At 37.0% G+C, this 24,688-nt stretch overlaps 1 protein-coding gene across 5 annotated transcripts in view; it reads left to right on the top strand.

The window, feature by feature from the left end:
- SMOC2 (SPARC related modular calcium binding 2) overlaps positions 1-24,688 on the top strand; it is a 141,430-nt gene that overhangs the window by 76,894 nt on the left and 39,848 nt on the right. For all 5 annotated transcript variants that reach the window (XM_041469077.1, XM_041469061.1, XM_041469051.1 and 2 more), the window contains exon 8: positions 19,990-20,176. In XM_041469077.1, coding sequence (XP_041325011.1) covers positions 19,990-20,176 — 187 coding nt within the window. The remainder of the gene's footprint in view (positions 1-19,989; positions 20,177-24,688) is intronic.

Below are 24,688 nucleotides of genomic sequence, written 5' to 3'. Positions count from 1 at the left end.
GCTATACAAAATAGCTGCTTGCATTTATCTGTCTGTATAGTCTGAACCTGTTGGCAAAGTGTGCCAGTAAGACTGATTAATACGACAGAGTGACATTCTAAGAGGTGAATGCAGTTTTTATTGCCATGCCATTTGACAGCTTCAAAGCATTTGTACATTAGAGTTTTTCTCACATAGAAACTATGTTGGTTGTCAGTGAGGTTTCTGTTTCCTTAGCTGGCTTGTTTTGTTTCTCAGTGGCAATTGTTCCAGTGGTATCCTGGTGCATTGATCATTCCCTGAAAGTCACCCCCTGAAAGGATCAAGACAAATCTTATTCCATACTCCGATGCTCATGTTCATTCCAAACTCAACCTAACTTCTTACTGTTTTGCCTATCCTGACAAAAGTCAGTCCTAAAGTTAAAATACTTGCATTAAAAAAACCCCCAAAAATATTTTCTTTCAAAGAAAATAAATGTAAGAGTTCATGTGTCTGCCCAATTACGTCAATTCTAAGAGTGATTCCTTTCTAAGCATAGGAAAATTAATAACCTAGAGACAGAAAACTGTGTAACAGCTCAGTGACTTTTTATTTATTCTCATAAATTTTTTCGTTTTCCAGATGTTGCTTTTAGTGTTCACTGAAGATAAGTTACCTGCAGTTGAAGTTGCGTGAGCTAGCAAGGAAAAATTAAGATCCAGTTGAATGTTTCCACTTACATATTTATTAAAAAATAGTTAAAAGTTTTCTATAAGTATTTTGAATTAGGCTTATTTCACAATGTGGAGATTTTGAGATATGAAGTCTGTTATAACAGAAGGAAATCAAAATTGATATCATGAAAAAGTGAGGAAAGAATACAGGCAAGAGGGGGAAGAAAGTATTTTAAAAGATTGTTGCCTGTCTTTTTCAGGAGGGGTTCCTAGGAAGTCGTGTGCTGTCCTGCAGAACCCTGGCTAATCTTCCATTCTCAAATTTACTTGTATTTGGCATTAAAGGAGGGGCAGGCGAGGATGATGCCTGCTTGCTCTTAATATAATATGCCTTTATTGGACACTCAGAAATGGACTTCAAATTAATACGTAAAGTAGATTTGCATGGGGAAATAACCTGAGTAGAAGTGGTCCATTAATTGAAAACCACTGAATTACACAGAAAAACTGGAGCTTTTTGCCTGTTACCAGCTCATTTCAGCCCTAAAGACAGTGTTTCTTTCCAACAATTAGTGAGGTATGAGCCACACTCAGCCATGGTAATTGCTTGTGTTGTAAATGCTTGTGTTGTAAATGTAGTCATTAGCCATAGCTGGAAAAGTCAAGAGTGTGGTAATAAATTGTTGAAGTATATCCATGTCATGCCTAGAGTATCTGACATTGTCATGGGCTGAAAGTTATAACAGCCTGTTGGAGACCTGTAATGTTCTGGCTCAGAGGTTGATGATCTGGAGTATCTGAAATGGAATTGTTAAACCCTAAAAACGTCAATTCAAACCCTGAAAGGAAAGTAGAATAGAAGGTACAAATATTGATTCTTAATGTCTTCAAACATCCCAACCAGCTATTAAATCAACACAGGTATTCTGTCAATGGGAACTCAGTCCATAACAAATGGGCAACCTGTCTCTGCCAAATTTTAGACAAGTTCAAGTCCAGACATTTTTACTGTGAACTTTTTACATTGGGCTTACCTGCAGGTCAATTCCCTACACAAAGAAAAGCACTAGCATTATTTCCTGACATCTGCAACAAGTCCAAATATTTTATGTTAGCCATAGATCTGCCTTTTGGGCGTTGTAAAATCTGTGGGTGCTGAAAGACATGAGCTGCTAGAACAATTTTTGTTTGGCCTGTTCTCTCAGCAAAGTGGTGCATGGCAATTAAAGAGAAAAGCATTGCATGGAATTTTAGTAAGAAATACTCAGATGAAGACTGGAAGCTTCCAAAACACAATCTTATGGCCTTCTCAGACTCTTTGGGTTGACTCTTGCAGCTGATTCACTAAATGTTCCCTTTAGAGTTCAAGAAGGAACCTAATTATTCAGAGTGAACTATAATTTCTGATTTGTATTTTACTCTAAAACTAGCGTTGTTAAGAAACTGCTGGGGAGGGAGATCTGTGAGGCACTGTAACAACTTGTTATATGCACTACTGTTACATTTTAAAGTGTAGGAGGTAGTTCTCTTTCCTTCTCCTTCATTTGCTGTTGTTTTTCTGTCAAGAACCACAACAGTTTTAGAGTAGAATTCTTTCTGAATATTGGTTGCAAGATACTCCCTGGCAGCTGAAAAACTTACAGCTTAAAAACTACTGAATGTTCACATCACTAGGACCAATCACTAAATGGTTGACTTAATTCCTAACAGAGAATTTTTATTACTTTTTAGCAGCAATTTTTAATGATACTCTAGTCTTGATTTACCTGTTACAAAAGAGGGAACAGTACTCTTCAACCTCTTCAGGTTCTTCACCAGTGAACAAAATCCCTCTTCATACTCTCGTCCTCTTTCTTTTCCTTGCCTTGCTTTGCCTTGCCTGACCTAAATTGGTAAAGGAAAATTGCTGTTTTCTTTCAGTTCTTTCAGAGTCATCCAAGAAGATTAAACTTTTCAGACCTCCCCACACTGCTTGTATATTATGAATCATTCTTAATTCATAGGCTGCTGGATCATGCTTATTATAGAACTGTCCTACCTTTAATAATCCTTTTCACAAGGATTTTCATTTATCTTCATTTTAATTTTACATATTAGTTCAAAACCTTAAAAAAAGATCAAGCACTGCCATTTCCAGCTTTTTCCTCCCACGACAGGGGAAGACCCTCCCTTCCTAAACCATTAGAAAAAGAGCTCTGTTTTACATCCAGTTGACGTTCTTTATCCTCAGGATGTTCCAGGGCTTTACTGGACCCCCACTGTGGGGAGGAGAAAAAAAAAATCTGTTTTATGCAAGGCTGATAATTTCTGTTTTACTGCATGTGTTAAAATTTTAATGCCAAAAGATAGTAATCTTTCCTGACCATTTTTAATTGTATCACATTGCAAGTAAATGACAAAAGAGTACTGCTTGAAGTTCTCCTTTAGTTTTCAGGCATGCACTCCTCCACCTACCTACAGCTTTCTATGGTTTGCCGGACATCAGATTGCATAATCATAAAAACACCAATAATGTCCATAAATCCTAAGACGAATGCCAGGTTAAAGATCTGTATTTTAGTGGCAGATGAAATATCATGTAAATCATGTTAATGCACAGAAACATATTAGATTGGATCATATCTAATGACATAATCTTTCTGGGAATAGATAAAACTTTCAGTCAAGACAGTCTGGGTCTGGCTATGGCTGTACTATCATTGCTGGGTGGTATGTAGAAGATAGGTCTTCCAACAGGGTAAACAGTAAGAGGTGCCAGGCATTCCATCATCATCCAGTGACCTGATAGTTAGGAGAAAATGTCCATGTTCTATGCAGAGATGCAGTTTTTTCTTCTATCAGGATAAGTCAAATAACCAGTTACCTACCCTTCCAGTAATTGAATAAACTTTGTCTGAAAAAGAAGCAAAAACCAGTTATATGGACTGTGGAATTCTACTGCTTGATCTGCACAAAAAAAGTTCTGACTGTTGTTAATGGAAATACAGACTGTGGGAGGACCATGTAATGTTCCTTGGTAGATCAGGTTATGGCTAGTCATGGTGGCTTAAATTTTGCAGGATTTTTAATTGGATGATTTATCACATATGAATTCCATATTTCTTATTTGCCAGGCCATGTATCTCTGAACAAAATTGTTGAAGAGACTGACAGCTTGTATTATAGCTCATGCATTGCTTAATTATTTAAAAAAAATCTTGGCTTTTTCCTTAATTTTGTAACAAATTGCCACATGATGCAGGAACTTTTTGAGGCTTCATCAGTAATTTTAGTGTTCTCCATTTGGTACAAAAGCAAGAGAAATTCAGCTCCTACCGCGACTTCTATGTGATGGGTGGATTTCACCCCCAAATCTGTGCATTGGCCACATGTCTGCAGTGAAGCTGTTGCAATTAGTCTGACTCCTTACAGCAGTGTCTGCTTTTATGTACTGTTAAAGTCCAAGGTTAATGCTATCATCCATGGATCCTTTACCCTAACCTGTCCTTAATGCAATATATTAGATTCTTAGTTTCCAATGTAGAGCCTCCTTTCCACGCAAAGCCACACCTAGGGTCGTCAGAGCAGGGGAAGTTCTTGTAGGCAAGTTATGTTGCTAAAGTACATAAACCCACTTAGAGATTTTCTCATCTATACCCCAACTACTGTGTTATGACTGGCTTGCTTTACATTTTACTGCACTCTGTACATTGTGCTCTGTCATCTCTCAAATAGGACTGCTCCAGATAAATGTTAGGCACTACGTTTTCCCTGCACTCTGCAATGTGTAGTAATAACTGCCTAGGAATAATATTAAGTATTGTTTCCACAATGCACTAGATTTCTGTGTTACTGGAGAAGAAGCAGTGGTTGAAGATACAGACCACTGTTTTTCATTAAGCAATTTTTAAGTTTGTAGTTTAAAAACAGCAGGCTAAGTATCTGCACTCATCCACAAATGATGTATGTTTAAATACAATTAAGGCAGTAAATTAAATTTCAAATCTTAAATTCTCTTGGTCAAAACACAAGAGAAAAGAGAGGGGAAAGCTTAATATGCCAAACTGGTTGAAAATGCAGTCTTCTGTGGAAAACACATGACTTACTAGGGAACTTGTTTTTTAAATATCTGTATTTTCATCTAAAAAAGTGCTTCTTCAAGACAAAAATTCAATTTGAAATATCTTCAAATAACTGAATGGTTTTGGCTCAAAACTCAAAATCTTGATGGTACATTGTAATGTCTTGTTGGAGCTGTAATTTTAAAACTTCACTAGTTCTTCCTTTTTTGAGGGCTGGGTCCTTAGGCTGACAGTATGTGTAATAACAATCTCCCCATTTTATAAACTCAGACACTTGAGGGATCTTGTATTATGTGGTTCTCTGTGAAGTTCAACAAAAACAGCTTGTTGAGGGGTTTTGTTTTGTTCCCTTTTTTATCAAAAAGAAACACTTTGAATGAAAAACATTTTTATTCAAATACTTGGTTTTTCAGCAGACAGTCAAAATAGAATTTTTCAACAACTGTATTATAGTCAGAACAAGTTCTGACAAAATTTATCTTCTTGCCATTTAGACAGTGAGTTACCTTGTACCATTGCTTTCCAGTGAGATCTTATGATATTTAAACTTTCCAGTTTTTTTCCTCAGTGAGTAAAACATCTTATCAAAATGAAATAACTTTTATTGGCCTGTATTTGAAGGAATGATTAGATGCAGTTTTTCTGGGTTAGAATGCATTATAAATACATGAATTCCTCAAACATGGGTGACTTTTAATGCCCTTGAATTATTTTCCAGTATACCTAGTTAGATCATGGCAACAAACTCATTGATATTTGGTCTGGAAGCAGAGGACTATGAAGTCAAATTAACTCTTCAAATGCCTACAAAATCTGAAGTAAAGTTTTTGCAAGAAAGAAATAGTTCAGAATTGCAAGATCTGTTCAAGTTCAAATCATAGGAAGGGTTGAGTGTCTCCCTCAGTCATTAGGCCAAATTTTCACATCTGTATTAAAGCAAATTCTAAAAGATGAAAGAACTGACAAAGACTGATGGTTATGTTTACCTGTTGCTTACCAAATTCATCCACATACTCTGATACAATGGAGGCTTCTAACAGAGTCAGAGGTGGGATTAGTTGCAGAGGCTCATGACCACACTGTTCGGGCGCAGTTTACTCTTTCAGAACATCCCTGTGCCCCTTTATTCTGACTGGCAAGGAAGTGGGGGTGCTTTCTCTTTGTTTACTTGCCAAACTGGTTTGGGGAGGAGAAATTTAAGTAACTTCTGATCTTGTTTCTTCTCTGCTTTTCCTAAAACTCCCATTATGTAGCTAAGGTCATAATCTCAAACAGCCAGAAGGTAATGAGAAAATTGCTAATCTCATTGCTCTCCTGTTTGGTTGTCTCTTAGTTTAAGGGACTTACAGTTTCATTGTTCTTGCAGTTTCTAATCAGATTTTAAAAAGAGTCTAAGATAATTTCTGGGACGTGATTTTAAGTTCCTGTGAATTGACACAACAGAGGAGCAGCAAAGCCAAAAATATCAGTATAAATGTCAGTGGTTTGAAAAGTCACTTCTTCCCATTTCCCTACCAACATCTTTAGTACAGAACAGTGACTTGTAATGTAGTCACACATCCTGTAGTTCATCCCTTTAGCTAAACAGTCTAATACAATAATAGAAAATGACTGTAGGAGGTGATGATTTAGTTTTAGCAGGTATTAAGCCTCATTTTACTTGGAGCAGTGTAAATAGGAGTGACTCTGCTGCAGTTACAAGGCTAATACCACTGGAAGACTTATGAGGAGAGAGGGGAATCAGGTCTGGAGGGTTTCTTTCAATTTTTTAAAAAATTTTTCTCTTTATGGGGACATTAATGGTACAGGATCAATGATGGTGTTATGGCTTCTCCTGGAAACAGTGCACACTCATTTATTAAAGTAGCTAGTATGTAGTATATCAGTCTCCTGAATCAGTGACAATAGGACAGTCCACTCCAATCCTGGTGCTGTTACATTGCCGGAATTCCTCTTGACTTTAATGAATGTGCTGTCAGTACAAGTGCTTCTCTACTCCACTGGTATTGCCAGCTGAATTGTATTTTCTCTTTATTATCGGTTAAATACAACTTAATTGTCACCAGATGATATGTTTTGCACACTGAATCATATTTATATTCAGAAAAACTGAATATTCATAAATACCTTCACACATCAGAGAATACGTCACATAACTAACCATGGTGCTAAGAATGTCGTGGTGCACTTACCTTTCCAATACTCTTGTCAAAATGGGTGTGTGGCTTCTATATAGAGCACTCCCAGTCAACAGCAAAGCTGGAGGGAAAATGCCTTGCTTCAGGTCTTTTCATCCCCTATATGATTACAAAAGTTTGTGAATCAGAACACTATATTTAAGCTTAAGTTTTGTTTTATTTCATATCTAATTTTATTTGAGCTTTTTGCAATGTTACTGTAGTCTCTGTTATTCATCCTCAAAGTTGGTTGCATACAGAGAATTCCCATTATGTTTACAATTCTTTCTTTGCAGTCTTCTTTCTCTCCTGTCAATAGCTGATCTTCACTGCCTGTTTCTCAGTTTTTCCCTAGATATCATTGTGCAATCTCAAATGCTGGTTAACATTTCTTGTAACACTGATTTGTCATCTCTCTAATCTTTCATATTCTCCTTTTAACTAAGATAACCAGAGGCATAAACTGGAGGCTTTATGAGGAGAATAACCAAGAAATAAAGGCTGTTGTTCCTGCTATGAGTTTGCAGGATGAATTCTAAAAATGCTGTGACCCCAAAACCAAGCTGAGTGCTCTTAGGAGCACCCAGTTGAGCAGTGACTTCAAAGAATAGGAGAGAGAGCTTGATTCCTAGATTGAGTAAACTTGGAAAGGTGTCATTACCTGTGTAGGATGTCAGAGACCTTTACAGAGATACCTTGTCCAGCTGTGTTATCCACACTGCAGGATACTGAAGGATACCAAAATGTAGGAGCAACTAGATGTTTGACCCTAAAGATAGTGAAATATATTTTCAGCCTTAATTCAGTACCCTTCTAAGTAACAATGCTTCCTAAATAAGAATTCATCCTAAGTTAGAATGCTTCCTAAGTAAGAATGCATCAACTTAGTCAAAGCTGTGAGTTGTTTTGTGGAAGTTCATTTGAGTTTTTCAAAGAAAACTCCACACAAGTGTCATAATGTCAATGCTGTTGGTCTGACTGCCTAGTGCTCAGAGTCTTGGACTATATTTTGTGCCAATATTACTTCCTCAGGATATCATTGTGGGGACTTAAGCAGCCTACAAAGTATTGTATGGGAAAACATGTGATGTCAGCTAGTGGAGGGAAACAGTGTGGTTTCATTGGTTACATTCAGGGCAGCTAGCCAGGAACTCCAGGGCTCTAATCCTGGCTCTGCTTTGGGCAGGGGTGTTGCAGTCTGGACAGCTCAATGCAAACAGAAGAAAGGTTTCATCAGAGAGATAGTTGAGACAGCATCTGTATAATACAATACGGAGCTTTACAGACATATGCAGTATAGCAGGTGGAAATGAAGAAAAATATGTTGTATTGACCAATTGAGATAGTGGTATTTCTCTAAATGAAAAGGAACTCTTTTTTTTCAATTTTGCATGCCTTTTGTTTTGTTTGTTGATCTCAGTGTCTCAGTCATGTAAATCATGACATTGGATTTACATCTTTTTCCTTGCAACTGATTGATAACTTTAAAGATTCCTCCCCTTCATTCTGCAAACTATACCTGTCATTGTGTCATTGTAAAATATACATGTAGAACAAAAGCAAAACGAGGATAGGCTTGCCCCTTTGATGCAAGGGAGAGCCTGTGTCTTCTCCTGCAAGTTATCTTCATGAAAATGTGCATACATATATGAAGCAAAATTACTAGTGCTCAAGGGTACTTGCCATGGGACTGTACTGTAGTTGTTTCCAAAGGAGACCCAAGGCAAGCAGGTTTGTAAATACACAGGCTTTTCCACTCTTCCTTAGCCTGTGTTTGTTCCTCATGATTAAGGAAAACAAGTACTGCTAAAGGCCCTTGTGAACTACATTAATTATGCCAGTGGTTGATTGGTTTGGCCCCAAATGCTTTGTAACAAGAGGGAGATTTAATTAGCAACAGCTCTGATTGCAATAGCTTCACAACCTCCTGGGAGCATCATGCAGTGAGCTTGCTTTTGCATTATTGTCCAGACATTAAACAATGTTTAATTTTCCCAAATTAAAAAGAACACAAAGCATACAATGCATTATATGTAGAAACAATAACAGAACTCTCTTCATGTAAGCGATAATAAAAACGTTTCCTTATTAGGTGACTGAATGTCAACATTGCTCTTTCTTGTGATGCTCATTGTAAAAGTTAAATATTTATAATCTGTTTTATTTGAACAGTACTGCCAAAACTAGTCTTTTGAATTTTCTTCCTTAGTTGTAGAGAGCTTCAAAATAAATATGGCTTGAGGTAGTCGGGGAGACGAGATGGGAACAGGTCTGAAAGGGCTGGAAATACCGAGCAAACACCTTGAAAAATAACACTTTGGGAAACTTGCTCTTTACTCTTACACAGAATAGATTGCTGGGAAGTATTTTTGCAAGGCCTGTACCACTTATACAGGTAATTTGTGTGGCATGTTAAACACTTAAAATAATGATCTTCTGAGCAAAAGTAATCATGATAAAGTAATCATGGACTGTAAAAGATTAAGGATCCTTAGACACTTTAAAACTCTCATTTCACTAGCTCAAAAGGCTTTGTTACTATGCATTATCTAAGAAGCCTTTAAAATTGTTCTGAATATTCTTAGGACCAACTTTTCTGCTGCTGATCCCTACTGCATGCAATGGAATGGTTCCAGTTCATTGGAGCAGAAATTTTGGCCTGGACTTTTTCAATATGACTGTAGGTCTTCCATTCTTCAAAAGCATAGCAATGTTTCACTCTCACATCATATTTAGCATTATCTACTCTGTAGAATACTATTTCTTTTTGAAAATATAGATGAAAATGGGATGGAATTGGAATTTTTATTTTTAATTCAGATTGCCCTTGTTTTTTTCCAAAGTTTGAAGATAAAGCCAAGCCAAAGATTTGTCTTTGCTCTTGAAAACAAAGCATGGGCTGAGCTGTTTAACCATGGCCATATGACAAAAGAAAAAAAGAAAAGAAAGAGCAACATAAAACTGTATTAAAAGTTATTGGAGTTGAAAGAATTAATATTAGAATATTCTTACTGGCTTTTACTCTTCTTTGGCTCATCCTTTTTATTGCACACAAAACTTTGCCAAAATCAGTAAACGGTCTTCTTTCTGAATCCTGGAGATCTCCTGTTATGAATACTGACATCCTGTGTGCTATATAAATAGTGTGCTGCAGGGCAAAGACCTGTACAACCTTTAATCTGAGATGAACCTTCAGCTTTATGCACGGTTAAAGCAGTGCAGTTACCATTTGACCAGTCTTCATGTTGCCAAACCTCATACTGAGAAGAAGAGTTCTGGGAGCAGTATCATCAACAGATAATACCACCTTAGCATCTTAGAGAATATGTTTGTTGCTCCGTTAAAAGATTTTTCATTGCACAACACAGTCCTTGTAATTAGAGATGAGCAATAATGTGCGTGCTCATTTTCCACCTGGTTCTTGCCTTCTCTTTGATGAAATGAAGAAGAAATAAACAGTAGAAAAGTTTTTGATTCATCTGTCATAGGTTAGCTTTTAAGGGTGTAATGTTTTCAGTATTACTACATTTTTTAAATTTTGGGATAGTTTAATCCAGTTAGGTTTTAAGGGTGCTTATATGAGAGGTAATGGCAATGGTAGCATAAACTTTTGTATTATGGCTGTTGAAGTAACTGCCTGAAATACTGAAGAAAAAATGGAACATTTCTGTTTCAGGAGCCTGTTTAGTTCTGTATTCCTGCTCAGTGCCAGAGGGCCAAATTCTTACCATTCATGCCCATCCAGTCTGCTATGAATTAGACAAAGGTGCAGACAATATTGACCATTTTGTAAGATGCTTTGACACATGTAAAGGAGACCTACCAAAATTCAAATTAACATTCTCTTATTTTTTTAACATATCTGCACATTCTTAAACTGTGCATCTCAGATCGCATTCCCATAAAACAGAAATCCTCCTGGCTCGTGCTGGCTTCTGCAAAAGTAGTGAGGGCTCTGTCTGTAAGGTGGAAATGAGTTGATACTTAGAAAATTAAATGTCGGTGGAGTGCAGTCACCCCAGGCAGGAGTTAAGCAATAAGGCTGGAAAACATTGCATGGTGCCAACAGTATTAGCGGTGTGAACCAGTAGCAGCAACATGACACAGGCTGCAGCCAGAGATGCCACTGTACACCTTTGAAAGGAAAATTATTTGAGTGCCTAAGGTGAAGTATCCCAAGTCATGTCCACACACTCAGTTTCCCAAATGGGGAAGAGAAACAGCTTTTGTGTCATGGAGGGGAAATGCTAGATGGATAAACATTCGTGTAAGATGGCTGGGTTATTTAAGTGCCAAAGTATGAATGTAGGCACCCCTGTTTGCCTATTTTGTTTTTAAATTTTAGTACAGCTATTCAAACAAATATGTATCCTCAGCTTACCTGGCAAAGAGCTTCATTTTCACAGCTCTGTGGAAAAACTGAACCAGCTTTATTTTCACTTCAAATCTCTCTTGAAAAATGAGAGATTTTTCCACTGGCAGGAGACTCACATTTGCTGGTCAATATACTCATAAAGCAAGAATGATAGCTTTGCGCAATTTTGTTTAATGAATGAGCCTTCAGATTGCTATAGCAAGCTGGCCAGCCAGCCACTCTTTTTGGGACAAGTCAGTGATTTTCATTTACTGTAATTTTGGGTGGTGGCTTTTTTGTTTGGTTGGTTTTGCAGTTTGAACACAGTGGGGGTGCTCTGCTATGGCATGATGAGGCAGCCATATGTAACAATAATAGGTACCAGTATTGCCTCTTATGTAGGAAAATCAGATTTCATCCCATTTGGCAAATAACTGCTTTCAGATGTATCCTTGCAGAATGGGGCAGCCATTTGCACATTATTCTCTCTCATGTTAGGGAAGTCAAGTTAACAAAGCCTAGCAAGAACACCTGGAGATAATAATCCATCTCCCTTTAATTGAGCAAAAGCAGGATGAGGAAACTCATCTCTTCAGAAGACCAGATTTTCCATTCTCATTGTGAAGCCTGATGCCATGTCATTGACCATTTGGCTTTAAATGATTTTTGATTTGTGTAAAGGTACTTTTTAAATATCCACTGAGGAAGATAGAGTGTAAACAGTCCTTGGATTATGCCTGATATTTTGCAAAGGCTTGCTATCATTTTCACGCACTGCTGTTAAAGATTCAACAAAAATATGCTGCTTTTGTTTTACTGCACTCTCACATTTCATGGATGGTACAATAAAATATTTGACCTGGGAAATTCAATACAAAAATTTCGGCTATAATGCAAAATACATCTCTGAAGTAAATCCTATCTATAATCTCTATAATCTAACGTATACTCACTTCATGTTTCTCTCTTATTTATCTACTGTAGAAGTAAATGCTAATATTTAAATGTTTAGAATCTGATTGTGTCATGTTTATAAACGAAGACTAATTTCTGTGTGAGTTTTCAAGCTGGGACAGATCTCACACTACAGTTTTATTCAATCTGAGTAGTAATGGCAAAACAGAGAATTACATTTGGTTTCAAAGGCGTAGCTAGTTTGATCTCTTAATCTGTTCAACAGCAGTAAAGAGAAAAAGGATCACAAATGAATAGCTGTTTAATTTAAATTAGTTATAATTCTGTGAGAGGATAAATTTGAATACTTGCATAATGTTTCTCATCTGTTTAACCAAGAAGTTGTGCTAAAATAAATAAACAAGCAAGCAAAGGAACAACCAAATAGAATGCTAAAGTAGCAGGCTTTTTGAGGCAAAACAGTTCTTTTTCTTTTGCAGTGACTGTGGTTATAGTCTTTCTCAGTAACTGTGGTTACAGGATTTCAAATCTTAAGAAAATAAAGAATTGTAGAGGTATGTGCAAAAACTTCCCTAAACCAGAAACTTTAACAAAAAATCCCAGCGGAAAAGTGGGTTTGGATTTTGATTAAAGAGCAAGTCATCCCATTACACTTCAGACCTCTGTCTTATGCCCCCCCAAACTTTTGCCATTTGGTAGAACAGAATTTGTGTATTTCAGAAATCTTGATTTGATATAGGACTACTTGGCTACATGGACCCAGGGTAAAAGTTGAGAACATCTTGGTGTATCCCAGTAGATGATATTGCTTATGATTATACTCTTTTCAGGTAAAGCTAAATGGGGGCTAGTGGTGTCTGTATTTTGAATATTTTTTCAATGGGCTCAGTGCATTTTCAGAGGATTTTCCTTGTGTATTGCAGTGTCTTTGCATACGAAACCACATAGATAAATGAGAGCATCTGTCTGTGATTTTTCCTTCTTTGTTCAATGGACTAAAGTGCATAAATTAATCATTAGGGCTGTGTTGAAGCAATGAGCTTTTTGCTTTTTTAGCCACAATCATCGTCCCAAGCTCCAAAAGTGCAAAATAGTGATCAGCTGTACACTGCACACTCTCTGAAAATGCACACAAGGGACCTGCAATATTTGGTTCCCACAAGTTTTTTCACAAATGAGAAAGAATATGGGCAGGAAAGTTGCCAGCTTCCTCCAGGCTTTGAGAACCCTCATGCTGATCCTCATCTGAACCTAACATAAATCAAAACATGTGGTGCCGGATGAGTATAAATGCTGTAATTTAGTCCTAGGTTTTGGTTGCCATCTAGATGTTGGGTCTAAGGTTGAGTGTTTATTAATGTTACCTATTCTTTACTATCAGTACTTGGTCCATGGACAAATATTAGGCTTAACTGGAAACATACTTGCATATGAATATATTCAGCTGACATCTGATGTATTGTCCATTGAATTTAGTAGGTATTTTTCCATGGATTTTTACTGGGGGAAGCCCAGCCCACCTAAATACTCTTTGTTTGATCCAGGTTAATGAACAGCCTTTTTTAGAAGCTAGCAGCATGAGCAAATTAATTCTTGCATTTTTTTGTAGCATTGAGCTGCACTTGATTTCAGTTAGAATCGAGGTTACTTGAAAGTGTCAAGATGTGGCAGGCAGAGAAATTCTTGTAAGAACAGGTGTTCTGGTTTGAATAAAAACAATCTTAAAAAAGATTGGTGTGAGATGCCCATTCTTTGGCCATGAGGGACAAGGAAACAGCTTACTGTACATAAAGGGTAAGAAGTTGGGATTCAAAGTGCATTATACCACTTCATCTACCTCTTCAGAGAAGGAATCTGTCATGTTAGAGAGTGTCTGGACAAAAGCTGGAAACCCTGAAAAAATAGAAAGCCATGGAATTACATTTCTCCTTTACTAAAATTAAATAATTTGGGGAATTTTTTCATTTGTATTAGCTGTGCTTATAGCAGAAACAGAATTGATGGATTCTGGGTGATGAAACTGGTCAGCTAAGGTAAAGAACCTGTTAGTTTACTTTGAAAGGGCGTGTTTGCTTGAGTTGGATTGATGAAGCCACTGCTGTAGTAGACCATTTTGCCATTCAGTCAACTTCAACTCCTCTGCAGGAAGTGCACAGCTTGAATAGAAATTATCCCACTTCCCACTTTCTAAAGTGAACATTCTGGTCATATGTGGAAATACAATTTGGTCTAATGTAAGTGGAATTCCATTCAACGAAACTTGAATACTGGAAAACTAGTTAAAAATATAAAAACATACTGTGATCAGTTTCCTTGGGGTGTATCAACTTCACTGGTTCAAAGAGGGTTCATCCTAAGCAAATGGATAAATTCTTATTCTCATGAGATGTCAGATTTCTTGGAGGGTTTCATAGATATCAATAGGACGAGTATTTATCCATCCTAATCACGTTGTATTGAAATAAACTAGTAAAAGCCTCTGTAAATCAGTACTTGAAGTGCACTTAAATTTTGCTTAATTAACTAGGACAGACAGATGATTTGAAGAACACTCTGATTAGCAATTTAAGTATGATTATATTCTGTCTGTATATCCTCCCAGAAACAGGGTAGAACTGCAATATTAACTGCCTGTTATGTTACACTGTACTCCTCTAGAACTTGCTTATCACTTTTGGAAGAATTTTCGTTCACAGGTTTCTTGTTACCTGCTTTCTGTAGGGGACACTGAGCTTCAAGCCCTAATAAAACATCCATTTACCCTGAAAACCAGGCTGTCTAAATTGCCCTTTCATGGCCCATTATGATAATGAGAAAAGGAGGAAGAAGGAACCAACTGAAAACAGAATTTCTTGGAGTGGACTCTGTTTGTTATACACATTTTGGGGTTAAGAAAGTTGGATGGAAGTGCTTGTATAGTGGCAGGAAATGTTAAAGTACCATACAGATGCCTCTGTAATTTTATGCACACTTGACAACTTGTTCCTGTGGACCACACTGAAATTCAGACATAAATACAGCTATTTACATTTATGCAAAAAACCCCAACTCAAATTATTTGTAATCATGAAATTCCACACATTGGGAGAAGTTGTGATAAGATACAGCAGGAAAACTGCTTGACTTTCTAAAATAAGGAGCCTGTTACAAGACTAGCAAGATGATTATCCTAACATACATAAAAGAGCGCTCGGTGTTTTAGATATGCAATGGAAAAATGCACAGTTAAATAGATTATTCAGGATGACTTTTCCAGAAAAATCACTGCTATTCTCCTCTAGTACATTCCTTAGTAAACATTAACGTTTTAGGTAGCCCATCACAGATGAGTAAATTGAGTCCTTAATAAATAAGGATTTAATTTTTTATATCCTATTCATATTGAGGTATTGTTCTTAAAAATTAATTGAGTTAATTTAAATTTTCTTGCAGAAAAATATTGTAAATTAACTTGATTTATTGAAATCCAGACTCTTTTCATAGGAAAGACTGGCAAAAAAAAAAAAAAAAGACCAAAGATTTTATACAAAACATGAAACTTTTCCTCCGAGTTTGTCATTAGCTGAAGTGTGTTTCTTATTGACAGAAGATTTCAGCAGCATTTCACCTTGTTGTAATGGACTGTAAAGGCATCTTAAACCAGAACATAAAAAATGTATTTAGCAACTAATCTTTAAAGTGAAAAGGGAAGAAATGGAATATCACTGTGACATAGGAAGTGTAACATACAGTACATCTAAAGCATTTTTTTAAAGTGGCTCTTTGTCATGAGAAAGAATTTTACTTTGTCATTCAGAAATGGCCATTGGATGGATGATACAAAGGCTCTTGGTGTAAAACCAGTCAAAAAGGTGTATTTCTTTATATGATTGAAATGTCTGCTTTGAATCAGTAATGCTTATAAGCCTAAGTTAAAATGTAGTTTGGGTAGGAAATGCAGAAAGGTTTATTAACCTGAAATAAGTTACCCCGGCTAAGCTACAGCACTGGCTAACATGGTAGACTATGCAGAAAGGATTTTTTTTAGCCATATTTATATTTTTTAAGCATGTTTATATTTTTTTACTAAGATGCTTGGAAATTATCTCTTTTTTTCTGGCAAGGTAAAATTGAAGGAATTAAGTAAAATAACAACAGTGTAAGCACATTCCTTGAAAAGAAGAAACTGGAGTGTCCATGCTTTTCTGTTCCCAGAAGGAATGTTATTGTAGTAACACATTCCAGAGAAAGTTTGATGCATTTTAATGAGTAAGGTGTTTATCCTGCTTTTATTGTGGCATAGATCCTTTTCCATACTGTTCACTTTATGAACTTCTGGCATCCATCTGTTATGGTTCCAGTTCATAGTTGTTGTCAGATTGTTTGGACAAGCTGTCAGAGATTTTCTAAGTTAATGACATTTATCACTGGTTCTCCTGGGAAATGAACATTTGTTGACCATGACTCTTCTGACATTACAAAGGCAATTATTTTCAGTGGTATGGTAGCTCTTATGATAAGAGCTCTCAGCATCACAGGGCTACAGTTGCATCTTTCCACTACTCCTGTTGTAAATAATTGATAGAAAAGTCTGAAAGTAGATGATTGGCTCTCTCAGACAGGAAATCACACAAAGGATTAATGTTCTGGTTCTGGCAGGCAGGAATTATAGATAAGCACTTTAGACCAGTTTTCCTTTAGGTAGGATCAATGTTCTACTGGGGAAAACAAACAGGGAAGTAGTAATGGTAACACAAATGGTTGTGCCAAAAGTGTATAAAACATTAGGCTTCAGAAATTACTGTCCTGGCAGATGGCCTGATATCTGGCCTGAAGCTCATGAGCCATGGTGTAAGGGAGAAAAATCATAAGCTATTCTGCACTTTTGTTGAATGAATTTAATGAACTCTGTTCGGCAGATTTGTAATAAGAACCAGTCATTTGGCTCATAGAGAACTGACCGATGTAGTGTTTATCATGTTCTTTTTTTTTTTCCTAATTTGTTAAAAATAATCTAGATTTTATCTGAAAACTAATTTAAGCCCAGTGATGTGTTCCTCTGCTTGTTAAAATTTCCTATCTATAAGGCAAAGATAAGAAATTGAAAGTTTCAAGAAGGGGAAAGTTCTTTATCTTTAAACCTTCCTTTGATTACTGTCTGCTCTGTTTCCAGTCTCACTTCTGAGGTTAAGTTGAAGCAGTCCTCTGACTGTCCCTCCTAAAGCTATAAGCCACGTTTTCAGCCCTCTTGTGACATCTTCCCTGTAATTCTGCTTTTCTGTGCCTCTGAGATTTAAAACCTGACATAAGGAAATAAAAGGACCAGAAGAAACATGACCTAGTGCTAAAGATACAGATTTCTGGCTTGAGCAACAGCTTGTAGAAAATCTTGCCTCAGCAAGTCAACAGTAAAGACCAGTAATGTCTAACACTGTCACCTCACCTAAATCACCTCAATAGAGGTGATGGCACTGGCCCATGAGTCAGCAGTGCAGTCCTTCATGGGTTGTTTCAATCAGTAGAAACGAGAGTTTCACAGAAATTAGAGAGCACAGCTTATGCCCACTGCTGAAAAAGTTCATATCTGCTTCTACACTGGGAATTTTCCATCACACCCACTCTGTTCAGATACATTTTGTTTATCTGGATGACCTGACTATGTGGTCTTTATACATCAGTGTATTTTCTAAACAAAGCTGGGAGCATACAAATGTATTTTTCATACAAACCTGGGTTTTGAGGAGATAAGGCTACCTGCACATCTGCCATATTATGTTGCCAGTTACAAGGACGCAAACCAAGAGAAGGTCACAGTAACTAATGGCATGGTCCCAAGGTTTATCAGTATGAAAGAGACATTAATTTAGTGGAGTTAAAAAAGTAACTTTCCTCTCTCTCTCCCATGGCAGCCGCTTCACCCCCTATGCTCTTTTTTGCTTGATTGCATACAAAACATAAAAAGTTAACAACAAAGCTAAGTGACGTGTTTTCTAGAGTTATCACAGCTTGTTATTTGATACTCATCATAATCCAGACTCACTGAGGGGAACATTTATTTTGGCTACTCTAGGAGGATGTTGGTGACAGATTTCTACTTTGTCAAACTATAGTTACTTCTGTGAAGGTTTCAACACACAAATAATTCCTACTTCCCTCTTTAAAAGAGTGTTTCTGTCCCTACTACAGTGATTCTCTAAGTACACTTTATTATCTAATCACTGGAAATTTGAGAGGTATTCAATATCTGTTTATGTCAGTGGGTAGACCAAGACAAAACCAGGCAAAATCATCAACTTATCTAGATACCCTGTTCAAATACTATATGAAACAAAAGAAGAAAATAAGTCAGCTAAATACCTCCATCTGTGCCTTATGTAATCAAGCTAGAAAGCGATATTCTCTTTCTTTAAACTTTTTACATGGATTGGAAAAAAAGTACACTGTTTTATAAATCAGGCCATTGTATAGATAGAATTGTGTGCCATTTAAAGTAAGAAGGTGTTTAGCTTCCTAGCACCTTTTCCCCTGCCAGAGAAGTCTGACTGATTTGGGACATTTACATATGAAGAAAGCTGCCAAGGAGCAGTATTGTTCTGGACATGATTAGTGAATTTCTGTTGGTACCTGAAATTTGCAAAGCATTTTCTGAACTCTGTGGGTAAAAGAAAACAAGATTACCCTACAGCTGAAATTTGTTAAATGCACTGGAACATTCAGTCAGGATTCAACTTGTTTTTTGTGCACTGAACTATGAAAAGTTAAAAAGTAAATCCTTTAACTGGCTTGAAAGAAGAGCAAATATTACCCACTTTTTCTTTTTTTTTTCTTTTTTTTTTTTTTTTTTCAATTGTAACATTAAAACGACTGTTCTCTAACTGAAGAGACTCTCCTACTGATTCAAATTCTACTGGCTTGAAATTTTCCAGTTAGTAACTTGAATGTCTGCAGGGTCCTCAATATTCTTGCTTTTCAAATATTTAGTATTTTTTTCCTACTGGATCATGTGGGAATTTTTTAGAAATGTATTTTTTAACAATCTACACTTCAAATGATAGGTGATTTTAAAGTCCCTAGTAAAATAATGATTTGAATAAATAGTCTTTCTTATTTACTGTCTCTGAAGTTTCACATGTACTGGTTTATTAGTGACTAAAAATCCTCAGCAGAGGTGTTATTTTACTGGTGTAAACTGACAGGCATTCTCAGGCCTTGTGGTTTCTGCTCACTCCTCCTTGCCTCATAGTTTCATGTAAAAGCTGAGAATGTATAGATATGTAAGTTTTTCACACATTCGGAAAGGTTTCAGACATACAGATTACGTGACATAAAAATGTACTGGTCTCGTGGGTTTTTACTTTCCAGAGCAAATGATACATTGCCAACACCAGAATCACAACAAAAGAATGTAGAAGAATTCTCAGTGTTAAGAGGTTATTTCAAGTCTGGAAAAAACGAGCAGAATATAAACATCCAAATGAATATCTAGATGAATAATTATTTAAGGAATCCTAAGCAGTTGGATTTTTACTATTACCTCTGAAAAGAATCTGTACTTTAGGGACTGTGGAGTGCATGAGGATTTTTTTTAAGGTCACAAAGTATATGCTTATCCATAGATTACATCAAGTATAGGAAAGGGGGTGTTCAAAATACTGTTAGGACTATAAAATGAAGGAGCTGCATGAAAAGGAAACTAAAGTTTCTAACAATATATAGCCTAAACCAATGTACCTGGTATTTGAGCTGTAGCAAGACTTCACAAAGAAAATCCTTATATGCAATCAAAAAAAGATATAAAATCTGTTTGATAAATTGAGTAGGTTCTTTCCATCTATCTTCTTCAGTACTTTTTCTTTTCCATTCAAAAGCATCATCATGTGATCAAGAACTTCAGTCAGCCCTGGAGGAAGCAAAGCAACCCCAGAAAGACAATGTGTTCATTCCAGACTGTGCTCAGGGTGGCCTCTACAAACCAGTGCAGTGCCATCCTTCCACAGGCTACTGCTGGTGTGTTCTGGTGGATACAGGACGTCCCATCCCTGGTACATCAACCAGGTAAGGGAGTACATGTTCAGTTCTCAAAAGCTGTGGTAAGAAATGCCCTAATGTCCATGGACTACCCTGTGGATTTCTGTTGCTGGCGGAATTATGTCATATAAGTTTTTTCCACTATAAAGTGAAATATTTTGAGACATCACAAATTAGGGCCAGATGGCCATAGACTCTTTCACTTCAATGGCACAGACAGTTTGCCATCCTAGTCCTCTTCTTTACTCCTTTTTTGTGCTAGGAATCCAAGACTTGAAGCATATAATGAATAATCCCAGAGGAAATCCTACACTCCTTATCTTGAATATAAAAGAGGCAACCGAGATGGTCTATGACATAAACCACGTCCAACCTCAGAAATGCTTAGTTATTTTGTTATTTTTCTAGCAACCTCCTCAACTATTTCATATGATGGGCTTTGATGGAACAACTCCTTGGGAATCCATAGCAAGGAAATATCATTTGAGTGTGTTATTAATAGAAGGTTGCAGTTCAGTCATCTCAGCTGAGCTGGATACATGGTAAATTATTGTAAGCCACATAGTGCAGATGTAGGCAAAGCACATATCAGATTCCAAAGGTTGTTTTTTAGGTTGGTTATTGATGTTTGGCCCTTGTAGGAATGCTATAGAAGCTCATATGGAGCTGGCAGGCAGTATAGGTATCTTGATGCAATCATAACTCTTCTATAACATAAGCAAAATCTCTTTTATCATTTGCGTAAGGTTTGTGAAAGAAACATGCATTATAAGCCACTTGCTGTAAAATAGTATATTCTTGGGGAGGATAGTTTCATGTATTCTTCAAGTGCTAAGTTACTGCTAGTTGTTTATACCATAGTTTAGACTATGCCAATTGCAGTGCCATCTGAAGTGGACTTGATGATCTTAGAGGTCTTTTCCAACCTTAAGGATTCTTTGATTTTATCACTTAAAGTTGCTGTTGATCAACTGTTTCTGCCAAGTTGAGGTCCACAAATGGTCAAAACATAATAGTCTAAATTTGATCCTAAAACTGTAGGAACATGATACATATTGTATGAGGATCTAAAGATGACTTCTAGAGATTCCAGATGTTCCCTTTTATGCTCTTTCTCTGTTCTCCACTCCTAGGTTTGGTCACTGTTTCTTCTTTTTAGTGCTAATACTTCTTTGAATTATTATCTTAAATAATTTTATTCCCTCTTCCCTAATTTGAGTCCAAATCATCTTTTTGCGCTCATCAACCAATGGGGCTTCTGCTGAGGTTTTGTTTTTGTTGGGTTTTGGGTTTTGGGTGGTCTTCTTTTTATTTTTATTTTTGTTTTAGTTTGGGTTTTCTTCTTGTATGTTTTTGGTTTGGGTTTTTTTTGGGGGGAGGGTTTGTGGTGTTGTTTCTTAGTGGACTTGATGATCTTATTTTTTTTTTTTTTGTTTTTTTTTTTTTTTTTTTTGTGTTTTTTTTTTTTTTTTTGTGTGTGTTTTAGTTCTTATTGATACAATTTTATTATAGAGTCACAGAATAGCTGAGATTGGTAGGGGTCTCCAGAGGTTTTCTGATCCAATCCCCTTACTCAAAGCAAGATCATCTATAGTAGATTGCTCAGGACTATGTCCAGCTTATTCTGAGAATTGCTAAGAATGAAGAATCCATAACCTCTCTAAGCAGCCTGTTTTAGTGTTTGATCACCATCATAGTTAAAAATAAGTTTTTTCTTACCTTTACATGAAATTTTCAGTATTTTATTTTGTGCCCACTGCCTTTTTTTCTGCCACTCGACATCAGCAAGAAGATTATAACTTCCCTTTCATTATTTTCCTCTTTGGATACTTAGAGACAACATTAAGATCTCCCGTGAGCCTTCTGTTCTCCATGGTGAATATTGTCAGCATCCTTTTCTTACTATAGCAAATGCTCCAGTCCCTTAATTCATGGCCCTTTGCTAGACCCAGTATGTCCATGTCTCTGTTAGGGGAGCTCAGAGCTGTACACAACATTGCAGATAAGTCTCATTCTCCCATTGTGAATGAGAGGGCAAGGATCTCCGCCCTTGACCGGATGGCAGTATTTTTTCTAATGCAACTCTGGAGGCTATTGGCCTTCTTTGCTGCCTTATACTCAGCATCCATCAGAAATCCCAGGTTCCTGCTTCAAAGTTGCTTTCCAGCTGGTTGATCCCATACTGCACTGATGCAGCGAGTAAATCTGTGCCAGGGGCAAGAATTTTGCATTCTTTTTTTTACTTCATGAGATTCCTGCCAACCCATTTCTGCAACCTGTTGAAGTTCCTCTGAAAGGCAGCACAACTGTCTTGTATACCAGCTGCTTCCTCCCAGTTTTGTGCCATCTGCAAACTTACTAAAGTTGTTCCATGTCCCAGTGTCCTGGTCATTAAGGAAAAGATTAAACAATATTGTTTAACAATAAACAAGCTTTGGGGCACTCCACTGGTTACTGGCTTCCAGCTGAAATATTGCTGCTCATCCCAACTATTTGAAACTGGCTGTTCAGCCAGCTTTCAACACACCTTACTGTTCACTTGTTTCATACATACTTCAGCAGTTTGTCTATGAGAATGTGCTCAGAGACAGTGTCAAAAGCCTAGCTAAAATTAAGATAAATAATATCTGCCCTTGTCACCTTATTCACTGAGCAAGTTACAGAATCACAGGAAGCTGCAGCATTGGCGAAGTATGATTTCCTCTTCAAAATTCCATCCTGACTACTCTCAATCACCTTCTTCATATGTTTTGAAATAGCTTACAGGAGGATTTACTTTATCACCTTCTCAGAAACTGAGGTAAGGCTTTCTGGCTTATGTGACTCTTCCTTGCCCTTCTTGAACACAGAAGTGACATTTTCTTTCTTCCAGTCCCCAGGAACCTTTCCCAACCTTACAGATATAATAGAGGGGCCCACAAATCAGCCAGGTTCCCCAGCACTTGTGTGCGCATCCCATCAGGTCCCATGGAGTTATGTATGTCCAATTTGTTCAAACAATCCCTGAGTTGATCCTTCATGACCCAGGATAAGTCTTCCTTGCTACAGACTTTAATGCTGCTCTCAGGAACCTGGGATTCCTTGGAGACTGGTCTTACAAGACTGGGGAGGAGGTGCCATTGAGTACTTCTGCCTTCTCTCTGTTCTTTGTCACAAGGTCTCTTATCCCACCCAGCAGCAGGCTCACACTTCCCATGTCTTCTTTTTGCTGCTGATATGCATGTAGGAAGTTCTTCTTGTTGTCCTCATGCTCCTTACCAGATTCCTAACTCCATTGCTGTGCACTTGAACAGTGTGCATGCAGTATGTGCCATTTTAGCTCCCACCATCATACAGACTGGAATTCTAGGCCTTCTCAACCCCTTGATGAATCAACTATGGACCGAGAATCAGTCTCTGTCTCTTTTTTTCCCCTGTTTGTTCTGCTGGGCTCTTGTTTTTGGCAACTACACAGTCACTCAGCTGTGGGAGAAGAGGCGGCGGGAAGACCTTTCACTGTGCTGCATGTCTCAAGGTTGAAAGGCTGGAAAATTGGATTCAGTCTTTCCATGCATATGGTTTAGACACAAAAGTACTCTGCCTGATGACTGATACGGAAAAGATCAGCTGCTATGTTCTTGACCATTTCTAATTTTTCAGCTTTGTTAGACTTAAGGTCAGTCCTCAGTGAAGCTCTTTGGAAGTAAAATTTAGTGATATCCCCAAAGAGGACATTTCTGAGCACAGATGCGTAAGGAGAGAACTCAGTTTTAGGAATTTCATACTAAATAAAGAATGACTGATGTATTTAGGAATCTGCAGTCTTGGTAAACAAGCAGGTGGGATTACTGCCTGGAGTTTAAGAGGAATGTCTAGACCTCATTTTGGAGAAATATTTAGATGGGCTGGAATACCATTAATTATTTCTTGATTTAAAATTTCTTTTCTGTATTGATAAAACTAAATTATTTTCTTTTCCTCAGGGAGAGGGAACTAAATGGAGATCAGAATATAATGAGGAATATATACTTTCTGTAATTCTTATAGAAGGGAAAGAAGGAATATGAGAGCCCTTCCTAGTTTAAACAGCCAGGGGCTTGTGCAAAATTTGGTGTACTGTCTTTCAGTTTTCCACTTTCAAAAAACAAATTAAAGGATCTTAAGACTCTTCCGCAGGAACTGATAACATTAGTACTCCTCTTAGCAAAATGGGCGCATAATACTGAAATATTTATTCTGCAAATAAGGGTCAAATCACTAAGGGACAGCATTGAAAGATAGACAGATCCGGGAAGCTATTGCCAGAACAACATTCTGCTTGTTATTTGTTTTGAATGTATTCATGAGGATGTTATTTGTCATATTATAAGGTTCTGAACACCTCAATAAATGGTAGTCATATTCAATAAGACCTTCAAAATGAAGGGAAGTTATTAACACTCATTTACCTTCTAATACACTGTCATCTGAAAAGAAGACAAATTATTTGTCAGTGAAAGTATTTCAGAAAAAAAGGAACTTGTTCTAGAGTTAAAATAAAGCTATGTCAATGAAGAACCC

The sequence above is a fragment of the Pyrgilauda ruficollis genome, unplaced genomic scaffold, assembly GCF_017590135.1.
Source record: "Pyrgilauda ruficollis isolate IOZ18807 unplaced genomic scaffold, ASM1759013v1 scaffold101, whole genome shotgun sequence".
Lineage (NCBI taxonomy): Eukaryota > Metazoa > Chordata > Aves > Passeriformes > Passeridae > Pyrgilauda > Pyrgilauda ruficollis.
This window is presented reverse-complemented; position numbering and strand designations above follow the sequence as displayed.